The 21,059-nt window shown below is 37.6% G+C and overlaps 2 protein-coding genes across 2 annotated transcripts; one reads left to right on the top strand and one right to left on the bottom strand.

Moving 5' to 3' along the window:
• Nucleotides 1–3,312, bottom strand: pold4 (DNA polymerase delta 4, accessory subunit). The gene is made up of 5 exons (XM_084106730.1): nt 3,169–3,312; nt 2,275–2,376; nt 2,028–2,117; nt 241–352; nt 1–144 (listed from the first exon to the last, which is right to left on the bottom strand). The coding sequence occupies exons 2-5, from the start codon at nt 2,372–2,374 to the stop codon at nt 120–122; spliced, it is 327 nt and encodes a 108-aa protein (XP_083962856.1). The 5' UTR covers nt 2,375–2,376; nt 3,169–3,312; the 3' UTR covers nt 1–119.
• ssrp1b (structure specific recognition protein 1b) lies at nt 3,307–16,529 on the top strand. The gene is made up of 18 exons (XM_084106728.1): nt 3,307–3,411; nt 3,821–3,920; nt 4,012–4,197; nt 4,299–4,404; nt 5,557–5,750; nt 6,649–6,749; nt 6,883–7,012; nt 7,136–7,239; nt 7,912–8,040; nt 8,743–8,964; nt 10,565–10,637; nt 11,326–11,458; nt 11,844–11,889; nt 12,170–12,293; nt 12,437–12,604; nt 13,054–13,151; nt 13,313–13,487; nt 14,726–16,529. Exons 2-18 carry the CDS (start codon nt 3,867–3,869, stop codon nt 14,789–14,791), a joined length of 2,109 nt encoding a protein of 702 aa, XP_083962854.1. The 5' UTR covers nt 3,307–3,411; nt 3,821–3,866; the 3' UTR covers nt 14,792–16,529.
• Nucleotides 16,530–21,059: the final 4,530 nt, after the last annotated feature.

The following is a 21,059-nucleotide window of genomic DNA, read 5'->3' on the forward strand; positions in this document are numbered from 1 at the left end:
GATTTTGCATAGAAAAAGGTTTAATAAAATGTAGTGTGATAAACAGCAAAGCAAACATAGTAGAACATATCAAACACTATAAAAGTTGTTTCTTCTTTTCACCCCTTTCTATCAGTTTTTCAGAGGGGATAGTCACGCCAGAGACTGAAATAGAGGGGGAAAAGTGAGTGTTAGCGGTAAAGGCTTTGGTTTGTGTGGTTTCTGCATGTGTAAAAGGAAGAGAGTATGTGTGAGTAATACCTCTGTGTGTACTCTGGGTCAGTGTGCTCTTTCAGAACAATGTCTTTAATCTCATGAGGGGGATTCAGCCCATGCAGTGCTGCCCTCTCCCATCTCTGCAGTCGACTGATCCCTAACACACACACACACATAGGGTCACACACACTTTATTTTACAGTACATGCATTTTCAATGTACTTACAGTCTATTTACCCAAGAAAGTACTAAGATGCCCTCCATAAGATGATGCATCAGCCAATGTGTTATTAAAGGAAATAAATATAAACATTTTATATTTATATATTATAAGTGTCATTAATGTAAAATACTAAATCAACTATTCTATTTAACATTTTATTTTGACAATTTAGTTTATAATTCAAATTATCGAATAATGGATGACAAAGCAGAATTCCAGTAAAAGAGATTCATCTGAAAGGTAAAATTATCCTATGACTTATATACAGGCATATGAATATTTACATATTTAATTGCCCATATTTTAATTGAAGGTATGTCATAATAGAAACACTTGTGAAATCAAATTGAATGATTTCACTCAATTAACCTATAGGTTTAAATGAAGGCGAAGATGTCTGAAATGTCTAATTCATGGAAATATTAAATGACCTCATTAATAACAATAAGTATTACATTTAAAAATAATAACACTAGTAGTAACACATGTCACTCTGGGCCTTCTGTGCCAATTCTTAGGGGTTCATCTTACCCCAAGGGTCTCATTTTATCTTTTTACTTTAAAATAAAAATTACATATTTTACTCCACAAATCCAAAAACATTGATGTGTCCACAAGTACACACACAAAACATTTTTATTCAACATAATACAATGTCATAGATCACTGTTTTCCAGAAACAAAAACAATTGATTTATTAACCTCACTAAATCTCACAAATGTTTTTATTAAGTGTATATTACATTATATTAAAAATAGTATACCCATTTATCAAAAGAGCTGAGGTGAGATTTTGTGCCATCTATGGCCAGGAGAAAAAATTAAGGCAGGCCGTCAACTTGCCCTGTAAGCAGTAGCGTTTGCTATGTTCACTTGAAACGGGCCCACAAAAGAAGTGGCCTCCGTCCACTTGCACTCAAAAAAGAGCCCCATCCCGGTCATCACGGAAAGGAAAGGGGGCAATAGGGCAAAAATGCCACCAAAATTAATAAAAATGCCCTCAAAATTGAAAATATATAGGTCAAAAATGTCCTTGTATGAGCTCTTGTTTTTAAACAGGCAATGATTTTTTCCCTGAATATCAGCACGATTGCAAATGTGATAGTCTTGATTTCATACAAAGTTAATGTTAGGTCTTAGACCATTGTCTGTCTTTGCACTATTTTGACAACAAGAATAGTTCCAAACAAACCCACAGAGCCATTGCTTGTCTCCGAGCAACACAGTGATGTTTTCGTTATGTTGAATTTCGTTACGCATTTTTAACAAATCGTTTGAATGATGGGGGGCCTCCAACTGGTTCTTTGAAACAGGCCTCCGAATTGCAAAGGCCGCCTCTGCCTATAAGGTAACTACATGGGTTAATATTAGGTTTAGGGTTATAGGTTCAGGACTAGTATTACCTAGTTTTTTTTTTTTTTAAGTAAACACACTTTAAAATGTGAACAACAAGATACAGACAAAGCTTGCAACAAAAGAATTCAAGACCTTAAAGTGATAAAGTGATATTACTGTGCTTCAGAAGCTAGGCTACATGAAAAATACAGACATAAACAGCATACTAATGTAACTGGCACAAATATATTGGTTAATTAAAATGATGATGTACCTGTGCATGGTCCGAAACTCCAGTCCAGATCAAACTTCTTCAGTTCTTGTAGATCTTTTTCTCTTTCACTCGGTTGTGGGGGCTCAGGCTCTGATCAGTAATAACATGTTATAAATGCTGTTAGACTACTGGTGCATTTACGTGCTCCTTTAAGTAATTTACATTGTTTAGGAATACAATGACATTGCAGATCTCTGCTTTTATTTAAATATGCACATACACACAGATAAACAAACTGTCCTCCTACCTGCTTTTGGCGGGGAAGGAGACTTGTTTCTCTTGCCCCCTCTCTTCGCCTTCTTTACAACCTTAAAGGTGTCGGTGATGAGGCCACGCTTAGGTGTCATATCTAAAATTAAAGATAGTTGGTAACATTTTACACAGTAAGGTGTCATTATTAAACGTTGAGAAACGTTTGTTACAGTGTGTATTCATTTTTGTTAACGTTAGTTAATGAAAAAACAACTGTTGGTAACACTTTATTTTAAAGTGTCCTTGTTACATGTTTAATAATTATAAATTACATGCAACTCACCCTAAACCAAACCCTAATCCTACCGTAACCCTATAGTGAATACATGTAATTACTTAATATTACTCAGTACTTAAATGTATAATTACACTGCAACAGTGACACATTAAAATAAAGTGTAACCCAACTTTTCATTTCACGTTCATGTTAGATCATCTTTGATTTAATAATGTAATGAAGTGTTTCCAACAGGAGGTGGAGAGTCAATGATTTTTCATTTTTGGGAGCACATGCTTATTAAGCAAGATGATTGACATGATATTAAATTTATTTCAACCAGCTTATTCGATAAGTAGTCTATGTGTTAAAGGCATAATGTTGTTTTGTGAACAACACTCGGGTTTTTTACATTAACACAATATCGCAGCACCGCGCAGATCTTTGTCAGATGCTCTAGTCTATCCCATTCGACCAAGAAACCAATGTATGTATTATAACAAAGTATAAACAATCTATTTTTGTGTAGCATTCCAATTTTCGATTTAAAATAAATTGCATTAAAGGCGATGTTCATTTATCGATCGATCGAACAACAATGCTTCCATCTCGAGTATAAAGCCTCTGCAAAAGTGCATGTGCATCCCCTTATATTTGAAATTTACGGCATACCTGAATGCTGCTAGAACGTTGTCAGATGATAAAATATTTGCGAATGTTGACAGCTTTCTCCGTCAAATCCTTTTAACTTTCGCTTTGTGGCTCGCTCCTTTACAAAACAGACTGACATTCAATAGGAAGGGCGGGGCCACGCACAGAGCGTGATGGCGTCATGGTGACGAACGCGTAGCTCTGCGCTCCGCACATCTACGCACACAGGACTCGAGTCGGCCTTGATCCTCTCGCCGAATAACAGTAATACTGATTCAAATATCTCACGTTTCATTTTCTGTGCAATAAAATTGTTTGAAATAAACTATTACTGCTTGAAATTTACTGTAAATGTAAAATAAGTCGTTCGTTACAAAACACTAGCCGCTATTGTATGGTCGAATATGGTTGCTTTGCTAGCTATATTTATTTGTTTATAGTTAGAAAACAATTTACAGTGTCTAATTACACTGCAAAATATTTAATTTGCGCAAAGTTGTATTTTACAGCTCAAAGCTAACTGTTTATATCCAAATCAACCTGCAAGAAAAAGTTGTCATTTGGGAGCTTTGCTTCATTGCCGAATTCATAATGCCACAGGCTGTGAAAAACAAAGAAGCTATATGAATACGGTATGATGTGTGTATTTATGATTTTATCCGTGCTGTCGCAGCTTTTGAACGTCACAGGTCCACTCTGTCTAAGCTGGAGTGGCTGACATGAGTGACACTCTGGAATTCAATGAAATTTATCAGGAGGTCAAGGGCACCTGGGTGAGTAGAGGCTCCAGCTGTTTGGTGTCTAATCTGAGATGTTATTCTAGAAAACACTGAACAAAAGCGACTGACTTACCTCTGTCTGTAGAATGATGGCCGTCTGCGCTTCAGTAAGCAGACAGTGGTGTTTAAAAACAGTAAGACTGGGAAGGTGGACAGCATTGGGATCTCCGAGCTCACTCAGGCCCAGTGGAGGAGAGTCTGTCTGGGTCACGGCATCAAACTGTGCACCACCACTGGTCACATCTACAAATATGATGGCTTCAAAGACACTGTGAGTCAGAGATATAAAATTCAATCAATCAAAATACCTCCCACCCTCCACCCTTTCAATTTTCAAACGCCTTCAATTTTCATCCATCTTTTTATGTACAGGACCTTGACAAGATCTCAGAGTACTTCAAAGCCAACTACAAAGTGGAGCTGATGGAGAAAGATATGTGTGTGAAGGGCTGGAATTGGGGCACTGCTAAATTTAATGGTCAGTGCACTCCCGATGGAACACTATTTCTGAGATATGTACTGTAGCATCTTGTATAGTGACCTTAATTCAACACTCTTAAAAATAAAGGTTCCAAACAGGGGATTTTGCAGCAATGCCTTTGAAAAATAAATAAATGTTGGTTCCCAAAAGAACCTTTCAGTGAACAGTACTTAAAAGAACCACGTTTTTCTTAAAAAAGTGTGAAAAACATTTTAATAATCTAAAGAAATATAAAGAACCTTTTGTGCAATGAAAAGTTTCATGGATGTTAAATGTTCTTCATGGAACCATAGATGCCAATAAAGAACATTTATTTTGAAGAATGAAGTTTCTATGGTCTATAATAGAACGATAGATTAGTAGTATATATCATATAGGCAGATATTTGGCATTGTTTAATCATCAGCATCGGCCGAGGACTTTCATTTGTTTACTTTGTTTGTTTAACAGTTCTGTCTAATAGATTATTAGAACTGTTAAACAAAGTAAATGGTACATAAAAAGTATTACAGTGTTATTAATGTATTATTAGCGAAATACTATGATAAGCAAATACTATGATACTTTCTCATACACCAACTTTAAATCCTTGATTTCAAAATTTGCTGTGTAATATTCATTTAGCCGCTGTCATATTCACTGTGTACTTTGTCATTAGTGCTACCTGGTCTTTATTTGAGAAAATATGATTCCCAGTGCACACAGACTTACCAGATGACTGAGGGCACTGTTGGTTACAGTGTTTACTTCCTTTTTATTTTTTTACAATTTCTTTATTTGTGAAAAAAAATATTTAATAGGATTACAGAATCATGCATTAGCTCAGTATACATCTTATTATTTTACAGGTTATTATTTTTTCATATTGATTAATTAATTTCCAAATTATTTGTTTTTTATTTAGGAAATATTATTTAAAATAAATATAAATCTCATTACAGCAGTTTTTTTACATGTGTTATTTGCAATCTTTAAATAAAATTCTGTGATATCATATATCCAAAAAATCGATATCAGTCGACTGCTATAAATAATTTGCATAAACCAATTGCATGTTCCAGCATTGCATTTTTAATACACTCAGCTTGAAAATGTCTTTTTATTGCCATTTCAAGGTATTAAACTCTTTGCCCCTCTGTGGCTTTTCAGGGCCGTTGCTTTCATTTGAGGTGAATGACAGTCCTGCATTTGAGATTCCACTCTCCAGTGTATCCCAGTGTGCAACGGGAAAGAATGAGGTCACGGTGGAGTTTCATCAGAATGATGACACAGAGGTATCCCTCATGGAGGTGCGATTCTACGTCCCCCCCAGCACAGGAGATGAGGGTTCAGACCCTGTGGAGGTAAGTGTGTGCGCGTGTGTGTGTGTGTGTGTGTGTGTGTGTCCACCCCTACCTAACACTGACCAGCAGATGGCGTAGTTTACCAAGCAACAATCATAACATGCCCCCTAAACAAAGGGTTTCAATCTTTTAGATGCCATGACGGACCCCCAAATATGATCATCCTCATGCAAGGTACCCCAATCCTTAAAGACAGCTATACATTTTTGTGTAGAAAACCCCAATTTATACTGTAAAAAATTAATATTTTTAATTAATTATGCATACATTTGGAAAAAATGTAGTTTTCTTTTATGTTTAAAACTGTTTTAAAAAAATCTACTCACTATAGTACTATTCAATTCAAATCACATTTGTTTAGCGTTTTTCACAATGCATATCGTTTCAAAGCAGCTTTACAGAAAAATGCATGTTTGTACATTACAATTTAGAGTGATCTGTTTTCAGACATGACTGTGTCAAAGTAATGTCCATATGTCAAAAATATACAGTTCTAAGATAATATAAATCAGCCAGTTAGCTAATATTATGTAATAATTTAGGCAGAAACAATGATCTCATTTAAGCAAGTTGTGATCATAATGATTACAAAATAGAGAAAATTCATACTATTGTTAGATGAATAATTATATTTTATAAATAATGTATTGTTAGATACATTAATTTAGAATGTATTGATTTAAGTATTTATTTGAATCAATTTATTATTTGTTTAATTTAATCTTTTTTTATTATTATTATGCATTTATTTTGATATTTTTACATGGGTTTTTTGTCTCTCTTCATTCCTTTATCCCAGTTTAAAAAACCCTACCCTAAAGTACAACATTTACATCCTTAAAGCCAACTTAAACTGAAATGCAAATTGAGGTCACAGCACTCTTCTCTGCTGTTTTAGGCATTTGCTCAGAACGTTCTGTCCAAAGCAGATGTCATCCAGGCCACAGGAGATGCTGTGTGTATCTTCAGAGAGTTGCAGTGCCTCACACCTAGGGGCAGGTACATACACCTACACGCCAAGAAATTTACCTCACGATTTTTCAGGTTTCCCTTTAAAAATAAAAAAAATGTGAAGTGGCAGAACATGATTTTATCTCTCTCTCTCTCTCTCTCTCTCTCTCTCTCTCTCTAGGTACGATATCCGTATTTATCCGACATTCCTCCATCTGCATGGTAAGACGTTTGACTACAAGATCCCGTACACCACAGTGCTCCGCCTTTTCCTGTTGCCTCATAAAGACCAGCGGCAGATGTTCTTTGTGGTAAGTGGGGCATCATAGTCTGTAAAACAGTCTCTGATCCATCTTTAGGGCTAGTATTAGAGGGCTTTAATCTAGTTTTGCTGTGTGTCTGATATAAGACCTGCAACCTCCCTTCTCTTTCAGATCAGTCTGGACCCGCCCATTAAACAGGGTCAAACCCGCTACCATTTTCTCATTCTTCTGTTCTCCAAGGAAGAGGACATCAGCCTCACTCTCAACATGAACGAGTGAGTGAGAGCGAGAGAGACAGAGAATGAGTAAGACCGGTGAAGGATGTGATGGGTGTCAGAAATAAACTGTTTACATTTTCTGCCAAGACTAAAAGGAGGTACCAAAGAGAAATTAATTGTGTGTGCGCAGTTATGTTTCGCTATATTCTGTGAAGTGTTATGTCAAAAAAAACAAGTAATAAAAACTCGGTGAGTGTTTTAGCGCAATTTTCTCACCTCATGGGATCACAACACTAAGAGATAGTAAATCTTTTCCTGGATTTTTTTTGTGCATTCCCGAGATTAGACCTTCCTTAACATAATGCCGAAAACCCGAAGTCTCTAGGTGGTCTGGTTGAGGAGTAGATAGAAGTGCAAGATTGGTGCGCACAGACGCACAGAACAGAAATCATGAGTTAACAAGCGCAATTTCCGGAGGAAAATTGCGCTAAAAACTCTTCCTGAGCAGCTGTTTCACTTCAACAAGGTCAATGACACTATTTAATTTAGCAGATGCTTTATCCTAGGCAAATTACAGTACACTTATCACAGGGACTTAAACCTTGGAGCAACATGGAGTTAAAGGAATTGTTCACTTGAACAATTGAATTGAATTCTGCTGTTATTTGCTGATTCATTCACTATGTGTTGCCATCCAGCAATATTATTTCTCTCTCTTTTGTTGTGCAGGGAAGAGGTGGAGAGACGTTTTGAAGGGAAACTTAATAAAAACATGTCTGGCTCTCTCTATGAGATGGTAAGCAGAGTCATGAAGGCCCTGGTCAACAGGAAGATCACAGTGCCGGGAAATTTCCAAGGGTAAAACACATATACCATACATATAAATAGTAAACAGTAAATGACTGTAAAATAAAATAATATTATATTTTAAAAACAAAATAAAATGAACATTATTTTATAAATAAATGTATGAATTATCATAATTTACGTTGACCGTTTTATCTAACAAAACAATATATAGCTTCTTTTACACATTGTTAAAATTATATCTCTAAACATTAAAGAGTATAGAAAATGCATAAATATAATAAAATATACACTAAAGGCCCTTCCTTAATGCCTGAAACATTGCCATTGAACCAAATCTTTCTGATTTATTTCTTATTTTTAACAGTAATTTGTCAAAATACTGTAAAAACGGCAATATTGTGAAATATTTTTTCAATTAAAAAAAAATCTGATTTCTATTTTAATATATTTGAATTTATTCCTGTGATGCAAAGCAGAATTTTTAGCAGCCATTACGCCAATGTTCAGTGTCACATGATCCTTCAGGAATCATTTTAACATGCTGATGAATAAAAATTATTTAAATAGAAATCTTTTGTGACATTATAAATGTCTTTACTGTCACTTTTGGTAAATTAAATGCATATTTGCTGCAAAAAAAGAATGAATTTCTTTTTTTTTTAAATCTTACTGACCCCAAAGTTTTGAACATTACTGTATGTAGTTCAACATAATATCAATACAAATTGTGTCTCCCTCTCTTCTCTGTAGTCACTCAGGAGCTCAGTGTATAACATGTTCATATAAGGCCACTTCAGGGCTGTTGTATCCTTTGGAAAGAGGTTTTATCTATGTGCACAAGCCCCCGGTGCACCTGCGCTTTGAAGAGATCGCCTGCGTGAACTTCGCCCGTGGAACCACCACCACTCGCTCCTTCGATTTTGAGATTGAGACCAAGCAGGGCAATCAGTACACCTTCAGCAGCATCGAGAGGTACCCATAAGCCTAATGTTGTTCTTGTCCACTTGAATCACTATTGCTCAATGAAAAGACCAGTGTCCAATATCCTCTTTAAGGCACTTCCTGCCATTATGTCCTTGAGCACTTAACCCCCATCTGCCATAGAAAGTCTATGCTGCCTCTTTGTGGTGATTCTTTCTGCTTTGTCTTATACTGGAGTAAAAGAGCCTCTCTCTTTTAGTGACCTGACCCCTTCTACATTAGATGTTAAGGGGAAAGAACAAAGCTACTTTAGGCACATTACAGTATTTTTAGTTGGGCTCATATTATGACTGAATCAATACACCAACACATCACATTAATGTGGCAGAAGCAACAGTATCTTGAAAACAGTTCATCCTCATGTCGTTCAAAACCTGTTTGACTTTATGTTTGAAGTCCAAAACACTTTCAAATTTTCAAACGATCTTCTTCCATGTTCCACAGAAGAAAGTCATACAGGTTTGGACTGACATGAGAGTGAGTAAATGATGGCAGAAATGTCATTCTTTGAGTGAACTATCCCTTTAACACATTCTTCAACCATTCTGGTACGTTCTTTTTGTAAAAACGATACACACAACAAACATACTGCGCCTCAAATCTAAAACACATCACAGTGAGCTAAAATAGAAAAACATATCTCACTAAACAAGCTTTCCCTATTTAACATACTAAAGATACTTTTTCAGTTGACAAATACTGCACCAGCCCATTTACACCAATGACAATAACTAACTGTAACTATAGAGTTTTAATTTTCGCTCTAATTTTATATGAATAGGTAAGTCCACACCACGGCTATAATGATAATGACACAGAGGAATGATTATTTCCAGCTGATGAATGATAAAAACATCGACATCCAATCAGAATCCACCAAGCTTTAAAGAGCTTGAGCATTTAAAGGTGTAGTAAGCAATTTCTGAGAGACACTGTTGATATTTGAAATTGACACCCAAACAAACACACTCCTACCCTCATTTCTCCACCCCCAAAATAACAAACACGCTATGCAACACATGCAATGACTAACAGCTGCCGCATCAGATTGTCCCATTACTATAGCTAATATTACAAAAAATGCGACCTCGGTGTCCGTTTTCAGGCTCTCTAACGTAACTCTAGCGCTGGAAAGCTTTTCCAATATTAACTTGGGTGACTAATTGTAACCTTTCTTCAATTATATTCCTCTGCCTTTTTCCTCTTTGGTAATATATCAGCCTTCTCTTTCTCTACAGTCTTTCTACAAATGTCCCGCTTGCTCACTCTCTCTCCTCCCCCATCACGAGCGCATACTGCTGATTGGCTACAAGAGTATTGTGGTGCTCAGTCTGATCGGTCCGATCCACTTCTTTCTCCTATTTACACAACCAGGACTATGTACAAACACAGTTTTTTGTTTCTCAGAAATTGCTTACTCCACCTATAAAGCAGCAGACGATAGAAAAAAAAAATCGTCCATTGTTGAGGACGCTAATATAGTTATTGTTGTAGTTATCGTTCTTGTTGTGAACAGACCTCAACTCACTAAAAGAGCCTTCATCCTCTCTTTGTTTTTATATGTTCAATCTATCTCTACCTTCTTCTTCAGGGAAGAATATGGGAAACTCTTTGACTTCGTCAATGCTAAGAAGTTAAGCATCAAGAACAGAGGCTTTAAAGAGGTACACCTACAGTCCTTTTTCTGTCCTATCAAGCACCACATAATTTTTTATCTGCATAGACATGTCCATATAGACCCCTCACACAGTGGACAGACACTTATTCTACTCTTTGTGTTTGTGCTGTATGTCTGTATTGTGTTCATGTAGAAAAAGGTTGGTATTGTCCTGCGGTTTGGTGTCGGTGCTCCAATAACTTGCTTGCATGGTGTTTGTTTGCGTGTCACAATCACAACCCGAGTGTCGAAAGCATTCTGTCTTATCTTTGAAGGCTTAAAGCAGATGTCTCATCCACCAAAAGGTGGCAAGGCTCACTGGTTTATGATTTGACCAGGTGAACGCTGTGTTAAGATCACTCAGACGTCATTATAAGACTGCAACAGTATTTCATCTGAAATCTGTATTTAATGTTGTGGTCGCTTTACAAAAAAACATGTGTTCTAAACAATTCTGTGTGCTACGAACACAGCGTTGCTCAAGGGCGTGCTTTTGAATGAGTTAACACTGATTGCTTATATGAAAGTACTGTATGTGTGTGTGAGAGAGAGAGGCCGGTGAGGATGGGAACATGAATGGGTTTGAAATCTATGCTTGGAGAGGGTTTCCTGTGTCCGCTTTGTTACAAATACTAACTTTGCAATGACATGATGTTGATATTGCATTGATATCATTTTGATTTGTATTCTATCAGGGTATGAAAGGTAATGACAACATGTACAGCGACTCGGACGACGACCAGCATGATGCGTACCTGGAGCGCATGAAAGAAGAGGGCAAGATCCGTGAGGAGGCCAATGACAGTGACGACTCAGAGGGCGAGAGTGGTGAGTGGCAGCTCTCTGAGACAATCATTCTTATTTTATTAATGACTGTTTACTTGTTTTCTATAAGCTTGATGACTTATTCTAGTTAGGCTAGAATTGGTTTTTGATATCGAAATTGGTGTAGAAAATTGTGAAATGTCAGTAAGTATCTAAAATGTTGGTATCAAAACAACCTTATTTCCAGGACAAATAACTATATTGCGATATATATATATATTGTTCTCATGAAATAAAGTTACTCGCATTGAGATAATAATTTGTTTATATTAGCCACACCTAGTTGCAACTGTATTTGGGTGTCATAAATTACAACTGGCTTGGCTGAACAGAATATGTGTTGTGTGAGATAAATTAACATTCGAATTGACTTTTTTTCTCCCCCCAGATGAATCTTTTAATCCTGGAGAAGAAGATGATGATATTGCAGAGGAGTAAGTTGCAGAGGCTTTGCGTTGATCTGTTTGCGACAGCTTTATTTAGTGGTGCTTGCGGAGGAAAACATCACTATTGCTCATACTTGAACAAACTCATAACTTTAAGTATTAACAAACAAATTAGTAAAAAGCACCTATAAAAGTACCTTAGTATCAATGACATTTGATACTAAAAACCACACGTAACACCCTAGTGTTGAGGGGGCATACACACTTACACTTTCTTCATAAAATGAAAAAATCTGATACCTAATAAAGTCATATTTGTGTGTGTCAGGTACGACAGTAAGGCCTCTGCCAGTGAAAGCAGCGCTGATGGCGGCGACAGTGATGAAGACCGAAAGAAGAAACCAGCCAAGAAAGCTAAATTTGTAAAAGAAAGAAAACCACGCAAGAAAGAGGTGAGAAAAGAGAGAAGAATGAACGATAAAATTTGTTGGTGACCGTTAGGGTTTCTATAAACTCTTTACCTAGCATTTATTGTAAGTACAAGCAGTACAAGTACTTACAAATTCAGTGCTACTTTGTGTGTTCTTGTGTGTAGAAAAAGGCAAAGGATGTTAACGCCCCCAAGAGGCCAATGAGTGCCTACATGCTCTGGTTGAACAATAGCAGAGACCGCATTAAATCAGAGAACCCAGGCATCTCTGTCACGGAGATCTCGAAAAAAGCTGGTGAAATGTGGAAACAAATCAGCAAAGACAAGAAACAGGTGACTCTCTACCACATTCACTTGGACCTTCCACAATGTTAAAAGGATAGTTCATCCAAAAATGAAAATTAGCCCATGATTTACTCGCCCTCAAGTCATCCTTGGTGTATATGACTTTCTTCTTTCAGACGAATACAATCGGAGTTATATTAAAAAATGGACAGATGGATAGATGCACTTTTATGGACTTCAAAACAGAAACTGCCATTCACTGCTATTATAAAGCTTGGAAGAGCCAGACTTTTTTTTAAATATAACTCTGATTGTATTCGTCTAAATTAAAGAAGAATGTCACATACACTTAGGATGACTTGAGGGTGAGTAAATCATGGGCTAATTTTCATTTTTGGGTGAACTATTCCTTTAATGCCTCAGATTGTTTTCTCCGTCTAACTGTCTTGGTATACTTTAAACTTGAACTGATACCTGTGTCTGGTTCTTTCCACCAGGAGTGGGAAGGAAAAGCAGAGGAAGCAAAGAAAGACTATGAGCGAGCGATGAGAGAGTACAAGGAGAGTGGTGGAGGATCCTCAAGCAGCACAAAAAAGTACTCAAAATATTCAAATAGCCTAGTCCTGCGGCTTACTACTTCACCCAAAAACTAACATTCTGTCATTTACTAACTCGCAATCACCATTGTTCCAAACTATGATGTCAGCATTAATAATTGGCTATGTCTCACTCTTTTCCCACATTTTATTCCTGAAGGGAGAGGAAAAAGAAAGGAGGGAAGAATGAAGAAAAGAAGAAAAAGAAGTCAGGTGGTGGAAAGGAGAAAGAGAAGGAACGAGCAACAGGCAACGACAGCTTTAAGAGTCGAGAGTTCATATCCAGTGAAGAGAGCTCATCAGAGTCAGAAAGAGGGAAGGGACGGAAGCGCAAGGTAACACTAACAACACACACTTAACAAAATTGTCTATGCAATGGAAACAGTTTCACTCAACAACGTAGTTACAGCAACAGCGTAACATAGTACATAGTTTAGAAGGTGGGTAACTTTATAGTTCAGAAATGTACGTTTTTAAAGCTATATCATATTATGTACATCACATCCTGAGAAGTATTGCCCAAAAAACAGTATATATATATAATTTTTGTTTTGTTTCAACAGACCTCAAAAACTACAAACTAAAAAAAGTCCTACAAACAGCAAATAAAAAAGAATTCAGTCACGTTTCGTATGTTACTATGAGCTGTTGAATAAAAAATAAAGCAAAGCAAATTCTGTCCAATTGTTAGCAACAAAACTAATGAATTATTTCAAGATTTACCTCAAGAAGAATAAAAAAATAGAGCTGTATGACTTTTAATAGTAAAACTTTCCAATGAGGTTCCATTAGCTAGCATTGGTTAATGTAGTAGCTAACATTAACTAACAATGAGCTATGGTATAGTATTTATTCATCCTTGTTAACTTTAGTTCATAAAAATGCAACTGTTTATTGTTAGTTCATGTTAGCTCAGATACCTTAAATAATATAAACAGATAATACTTTTGATTTTAATAATGTATTAGTAAATGTTAAAATGAACAAACTTAGATTAATAATGCTTTAGAAGTGTTCTTCATTACTTCATAACTAACATAGTTAACTAATGGTAACAAATGGAAAATTATTGTAAAGCGTTACCAATTTAATAAAAAAAAAAAAAAAAAATTAAATTCTACATTCATTGTTAATTCTAAATTTAGTAAGATATTAAAATAAAATGATTAATTTACATTTTGATTTAAACTTTTATATTCAAAATTTAGATTAATATTTAATCATTAAAACTAGTTTTAGTCTTAATATGAAACATATATGTGTCTCTCTGTGTCCAGTTGTACAATTTGTTTTGATTTATCTGTGACACTGATTTTTTGTTGTTGTCATTTGTTTCTGATGACTGCTTTGATGCTCTCTTCTCAGTTCTAAATTTGGTCCCATCCATATTCTGATTTATGCTGTGCCTGGTTTATGCATCCACAATCCCCTACACTTTTTTGAATTTATAATTTTATAGATTTTATTGTCCTTTTTTAGATTTAATCTTATACCAGTGGGTATTAGGGGGGAAATGTATTCACTGCATTCATTGTCTCCCTGTCTTTCTCTGTTCCTACTACTTTTTATACAGGGGTCTGATGATGAAGAGGAAGCGGTCAGCACACCGCCAAGCTCTGAGGAGTCCGGCTCAGACTGAAAGACACTAATGAAAGACATAAACAGGGGGAGTGGAAAAAACCCTTTCTTATACTTCTTTCATCATTTCAGTGTACATGACCTGATGAAATCCTGATAGTACATGCATTCAAAAACAATTGTGTATTTAGGGGCCAAGCACTGAAAGTGCATAGGCACCTCTTGAAATCGTTGGCGTTCTTATTCTTCTTCTTCTTCCGTTTCTTCTTCTTCCGTGTGGAAGTCTATGGCAGCCCATAGAACCGCTTGCGGGAAAGTTATGAAATTCGGCACACTGATAGAGGACAGTCTGAACAGTCACCATAGTAAATTTGGAGTCTCTAACTCAATCCCTCTAGCGCCACCAACTGTCCAAAGTTTCACTCATGTTTATGCTAATAACTTTTGAACCGTAAGGGCTAGTAACAAAATATATTTATGCCGAAAACATAGATACCAATTTCGCCATAGTCAGCTAAACTTCCTGTCCGCCATTTTTATTTTCTTTTAAAACCTACTTTTTCTAACTTCTCCTAGACCGTTTGTCCAATTTTCACCAAAATCGAATCGTATCATCTCCAGACCATGCCGACAAAAATGGTAATTTTTCGGATTTCATGTCAATAGACGAAACCGTTTTTGTATACCGCAGCAGCAAAGTTAAGGGCATGATGCCAAAATGACTATTCAGGCTTTATCTCTGCATTGCCTTGACATATTGACACCAGACTTTGTGTGTGTCATTGTCACCTCACTCTGACCACACCACATCAATTTCGTAATTGCGCCACCTATTGGTCGAAAGTCATAAACTGCTAAATAATATTATTAGTGACTGTATATATTCAGCTATTTGCCTAAAATCATCTTAAAATGTCTTTAATTGCTCCTTGCTGCTGTTTGTCTGACACTCCCAGCCATGTTGGCATGTCTTTTCGTCTTCTTTGAGCTTGGCTCCGATAATTGCTGCTTGCAGCTATCTTTACCTTTGGTATTGTTGCCTTCAGTGGAATAGCTCACCAAAAAATTAAAATGCTGTAATTTACTGACCCTTATGTCATTTTAAACCTGTATGACTTTTTCTTCCTGAATGAAGACTGGAGCTTTCAAAGATGCAAAGACGCCATAAAAGCATAATAAAAGTCGCCCATACAACCAGAACATTATATTCCAAGTCTTGCAGAGCTATACAATAGTTTTGTGTGAGGAACAGTGAAAATGTTGCTCACTGAATTCACCCTAGCTTTGGCTCATTCAGGAGAGAGGAAGTAATGTCTTATTTACGAACAAATCATTCTTTTGAGCTATTTTCAATAAATCGGTTGATCCAGTTCATAAATAGGTTTTTGTGAATCGGAATTGGCATTTCATACATGTTTGGAACAACACAAGGGTAAACTATTCCTTTAAATGAGAGTGTATTCATTTTATCTTGTCCTGTACTTGTTCTGATCACTCTGTTTATCTGTTTGTAAAGAGATATTTTACAGTGCTGCTTTCCAAACAGAATAGAAACTGCATCTTTGACACATCTATTGAGCTTGCTCTATATGTATTTGCATTCAATGACAGTTATGAAAGACAAAAAATACCTTAAATGTAAAATATTTTTTTTTACATTTGTATTCACCTTGAAACATATTTGATTTTGATCCGAGCTCAACATTTATTTTATACAGTATTTTGAAATGTTGTTTAGCGCACACATTACTAATTGTGCACGTTTGTTGATGCATTAAATAATCTACGTTTGAAAAATATTGAATTGTTAAGAAATTTTTCTAATAATTATCTAAGTAATCATATTCATTTATGACATCATGAAAACAACAAATATTTTCTCATCCACATGCTCATGCTCATCATCCTCTGAAATGTAAGCGGAAATATTGTGGTTTTTAAGATAATGTGTTTGTAGAGCCAGTAAAAGGATTTAATTTCATTCTGGGAAGTGTACTGTATGTTACTGAGTAAAAAGAAAACAACAAATTGATTAATGGTCAGACAACCCATTAGGCGACTACCAAGGGCGGCACCTTTTTGTGGGAGCAAATTTCCAAGCTAATTTCACTTGGGAATCATTAAATCAATGCCTTTTTTCAACATTTCAACATTTACTCACAACGTTTCTATCATTATGACACGTATCAGATTTTCTGTTGTTTAGAAAGAATTAGAAGTGATGTCTGAGGCCTATTGCATGCATAAATTGACCCCACCCCACCCACACAATAATGCTTTTGAATTTTTGGTTACTATTTGCTGGTAACACCTCTAGCGAGCAACTAGCTGGCATATGCAAGCACATAGTGCCTCACCTTTACCAATCCAGTTCTATGAATCAAATTCTTCCATAATTCACACACAAACACACACCCATTAATGTTTCCTTCCTGTCTGTCTCTCTCCTCCTCTCCTATATGAAACCGAAATCGCGACACTCAGATCCACGAACCTGTGTCGTGGTGTGAGAAGGCAGAATCGCGACACACCCCTTCCAACTAAATTCTCAGAAAATGCATTTAATACCAATATATTGAAACGTCTGTTTATATATCCATACTACCTTAAAGGTGCTCTAAGCGATGTTGGGTGACGTCTTCTTGTTGACGTTCGAAGTATTGTCAAATAAAACGGAGGCTAGCTCGACCCTCCCTCCTCCTGATCCCGTCCCCTCCCCGTCCCTTCCGTGCTTCTTGAAACAGTCATGAACCATTTAGAAAAAACAAACTGGATTTACCCACCTGTCCAGCAAAAACAGAGCCACCCGAATGTCGGATTGGAAGCCCTTCTGCCGGCGGAGTTGTTCTCGCCACCTTTTGAACGCTTTTCCGATGTAAATTCGGGACTTTGCGTTCCTTCTCCTTTTCCCTATTCTTTGTTATTTGTTCATCGACTTCTGTATGTCCTAATGCAAACTGCCGCATCAGATCCTCCTGTGGTCCCTAGTAAAGATGATCTCCCTGAGAGCAGTATACATCTCGGGGTACCAAAACATTGGAGCAGACATCCTGTCGAGACAGGGGCTGAGGCCAGGGGAATGGAGAATTCACCTCGAGGCGGTGGAGCAGCCCCCGGGGCTGGACACTATGGTACAGACGTGGCCGAGGTTACGCCTGTATGCTTTTCCCCCAATTGCTCTGCTCCCAGGAGTTCTAGAGAAAGTCCCATGGGATGAAATAAGTCTACTGCTAGTAGCACCATACTGGCCAAGCCAGATTTGGTTCTCGGGCCTAGTGTCCCTCCTCTGCTTCTTGAAACAGTCATGAACCATTTAGAAAACCAAATTGGGTTTACCCACCTGTCCAGCAAAAACAGAGCCACCTGAATGTCAGATTGAAAGCCCTTCTGCCGGCGGAGTTCTTGCCACCTTTTGAACGCTTTTCCGATATAAATTCGGGACTTCGCGTTCCTTCTCCTTTTCCCTATTCCTTGTTAATTGTTCATCGGAACGTCGTCTCTTTGGTCGTGTGTCGGCCATATCAAAATTCTCAAGAATATTTATACCATTTTAACGTTAGTTGTTGTTAGGACATCTCTCCTCTAGCTAACTTCCCTCTTCATGCTTCTCTCTCCTACACTCCCCTCACACACATCCCTCCCCCCTTCATGTGCACGCGCACTAACCCCACAACCCCAAATCATTCTTGTCGGTTATTGGCTGGAACACTGTTTGTTATGTTTCGTGGCCAAGGCTGGGCCAGTTTGTTTTTCTTGCCGTTTGTGGAGCCTGGGCTGTCTACAGAGACCGCGTTTTTTTACAGTGTGTTCAGGGGACAGGCAGCTAGCGGATAGTGAGGAGATGTTTGCTGGATGTGACAAAAAATGTTTTGGCCTAAAAAACGTGTGACATCGCTTAGAGCACCTTTAATAAAGGAGTCCAGACATTAGAAAAATATCAGTCTACACATGCGTTCTATATTTAATATGAGGGAAATACACATGCGTTACGGACGTGACACCTTTAACTTTTAATTGGAGAAATATTTTTTTGTAATTCTGTGAATTAATTCAGACTGCTCTCTGCTTATGTAATCCGTATGAAATTTCATACGGATTACATAAGCAGAGAGCAGTCTGAATTAATGAAATCATACCCCCACCCACCGAAAACACAAATGCAACCATTTTTATAGAATAAGGGGTATGGCAAAATTACATGATAATTTGATTGGTTTTCATAGACAAAGCCTTCTGTTACCAGGTAGAACCAAACTCTGTTTTTGGTTTCAAGTTTAGACACCTGTCTAGTTTCATTTCCCATATTTGTTATTTTTACACGCACAACCAAAGTCATGAGTTTTCGCCAAAAGGCACACATACATTCAGCCAAAGTACAGAACGTCTTAGTACATTGTTGTTTCTGCAAGAAAAACGAATGTTAGTTATGATTAATTAAAAAATCCATCACACTTTTATTTAATCAGTTGCATAAAAACTTTGGATTGAGTTTGGTCTTTTTTGATTCCAAAAAGTAAGACTGAATATCTCTTTGCTATCTGCTGTTTGATCAGACTACTACAGTCTGTGTTTATATAACTGGACCCTAATTCTTGAATGAATCACCTGAGTCGGTTCTTTTCCATGAATTGGTCAAAAAGGATAGCAAAAAGGTCTGAGTTTATTTACTCACAACAGTGAATCGTTTAGGGCAGTTTCTAACTCGTACAACAAAACAAAACAGAAAGAACGCTGAAATAAGAGAATATGAACATACAGCCAAATCAAACATGCGAAAATGCACTAGCACAAGCAACTTGTGAACGAGACTAGGCTACTGCAGGTAAAGACATTTTCTGAATCTGTGCTAAAACTTGAAAACACTAAAACTACCGAAGTAGGGGTGCGTCTCGTCAGGGATTCTTAGATTTATTGATTTGGCAGACATGTTTAAATCCAAATAACTCCTCGGCGGGACTCCCTTGGAGATTCTGCTGTCTCAGGCGGGAGGAGCTAATTTGCCCGTAAATATGGAACCTGTGGATTTGGCCTCTGAGGGGGCCCAACTCATAGACACTGGTCTCTCAACCGAGGTTGTAGAGACCATACTTCACTCCAGAGCTCTGTCCACAAGGAAACTTTATGCCCCGAAGTGGAAAGTCTTCACTTCTTGGTGCAGTATGCGACAATAGGATCCAGTTAACTGCTCGGTTGGTTTCTACAAGATTGCTTTACAGCAGGGCTATCCCCTTCCACTTTAAAGGTTTATTTGGCAGCCATAGCGGCTTGCCTTGCCCCTGAGGATAAGGCATCTTAGGGGAGGAACCCTCTAATAACTTGTTTCCTTCGTGGTACTTTGAAGCTGAAGCCTGCAATTCGAACCAGGGTTCCTGCTTGGGACCTAGCTATTGTTTTAGAAGGCTTATCTGTGGCTCCATTCGAGCCCCTTGATATGGTTTCAGAAAAGTTCTGACATTAAAAACGTTTTCCTTCTATTTCTTCTCTTAAAAGAGTAGGAGATCTTCAGGCCTTTTCCCCCACTTGCCTTGAGTTCGGGATGGTCAAGGCATTTCTTTACCCAAAACCGGGCTATGCCCCTATGGTGCCGACCAATGTACCAAGGCTTATGGTTTTGCAAGCCTTCTGCTGTCCTCCTTTCAGAGATCAGGACCAGTAAAAGCTGAACCTTCTCTGTCCCGTAAGAGCGCTGGATACATATATCCACAGAGCTGCCCCTGTGGAGGAATTCAGATCAGCTGTTTGTCTGTTTTGGATCTTCTAAGAAAGGTCTTCCTGCTTCCAAGCAGACAGTCAACAAGTGGATAGTTGAGGCTACGAGGCTTACGAGGTCTCTGGTCACCTTTCGCTGTCAGAGCTCATTCTACCAGGAGTATGATGGCCTCCAAGGCCTTAATTTCGGGTGTATCCCTTCAAGAGGTTTGTGATGTGGCGGATTGGTCTTCCTCACTCACATTCGTGAGGTTTTATAGCCTGGACCTGCACGCTGCCCCAGGTTCTCAGGTGCTTATGTCTTAGTTGTGCCACAGTTTCACACAGACAGGCACTTGTAAGTACAGTGTTTGGGTATTATCGTTCCCAAAGCGTCATTGATGCAGCGCGAGTTCCCTCGAAAGGGAACGTTTCAGGTTACGACTATAACCCTAGTTCCCTGAGAAGGGAACGATACGATGCGTCGCCCTGCCATACTTCCTTCATCCCTGTGATAGACTTGCTTCGACTAATGGAAACTAACGCTTGTCATCCCTGACGTGCTTTAATCCTTTTCTGGTCGTGACGTCACCCACCCGTGACGTTCCCTCTCGCCATTGGATTAGTGGACATACGTACTT

This window comes from Abramis brama, assembly GCF_963993115.1.
Source record: "Abramis brama genome assembly, chromosome: 2".
NCBI lineage: Eukaryota > Metazoa > Chordata > Actinopteri > Cypriniformes > Leuciscidae > Abramis > Abramis brama.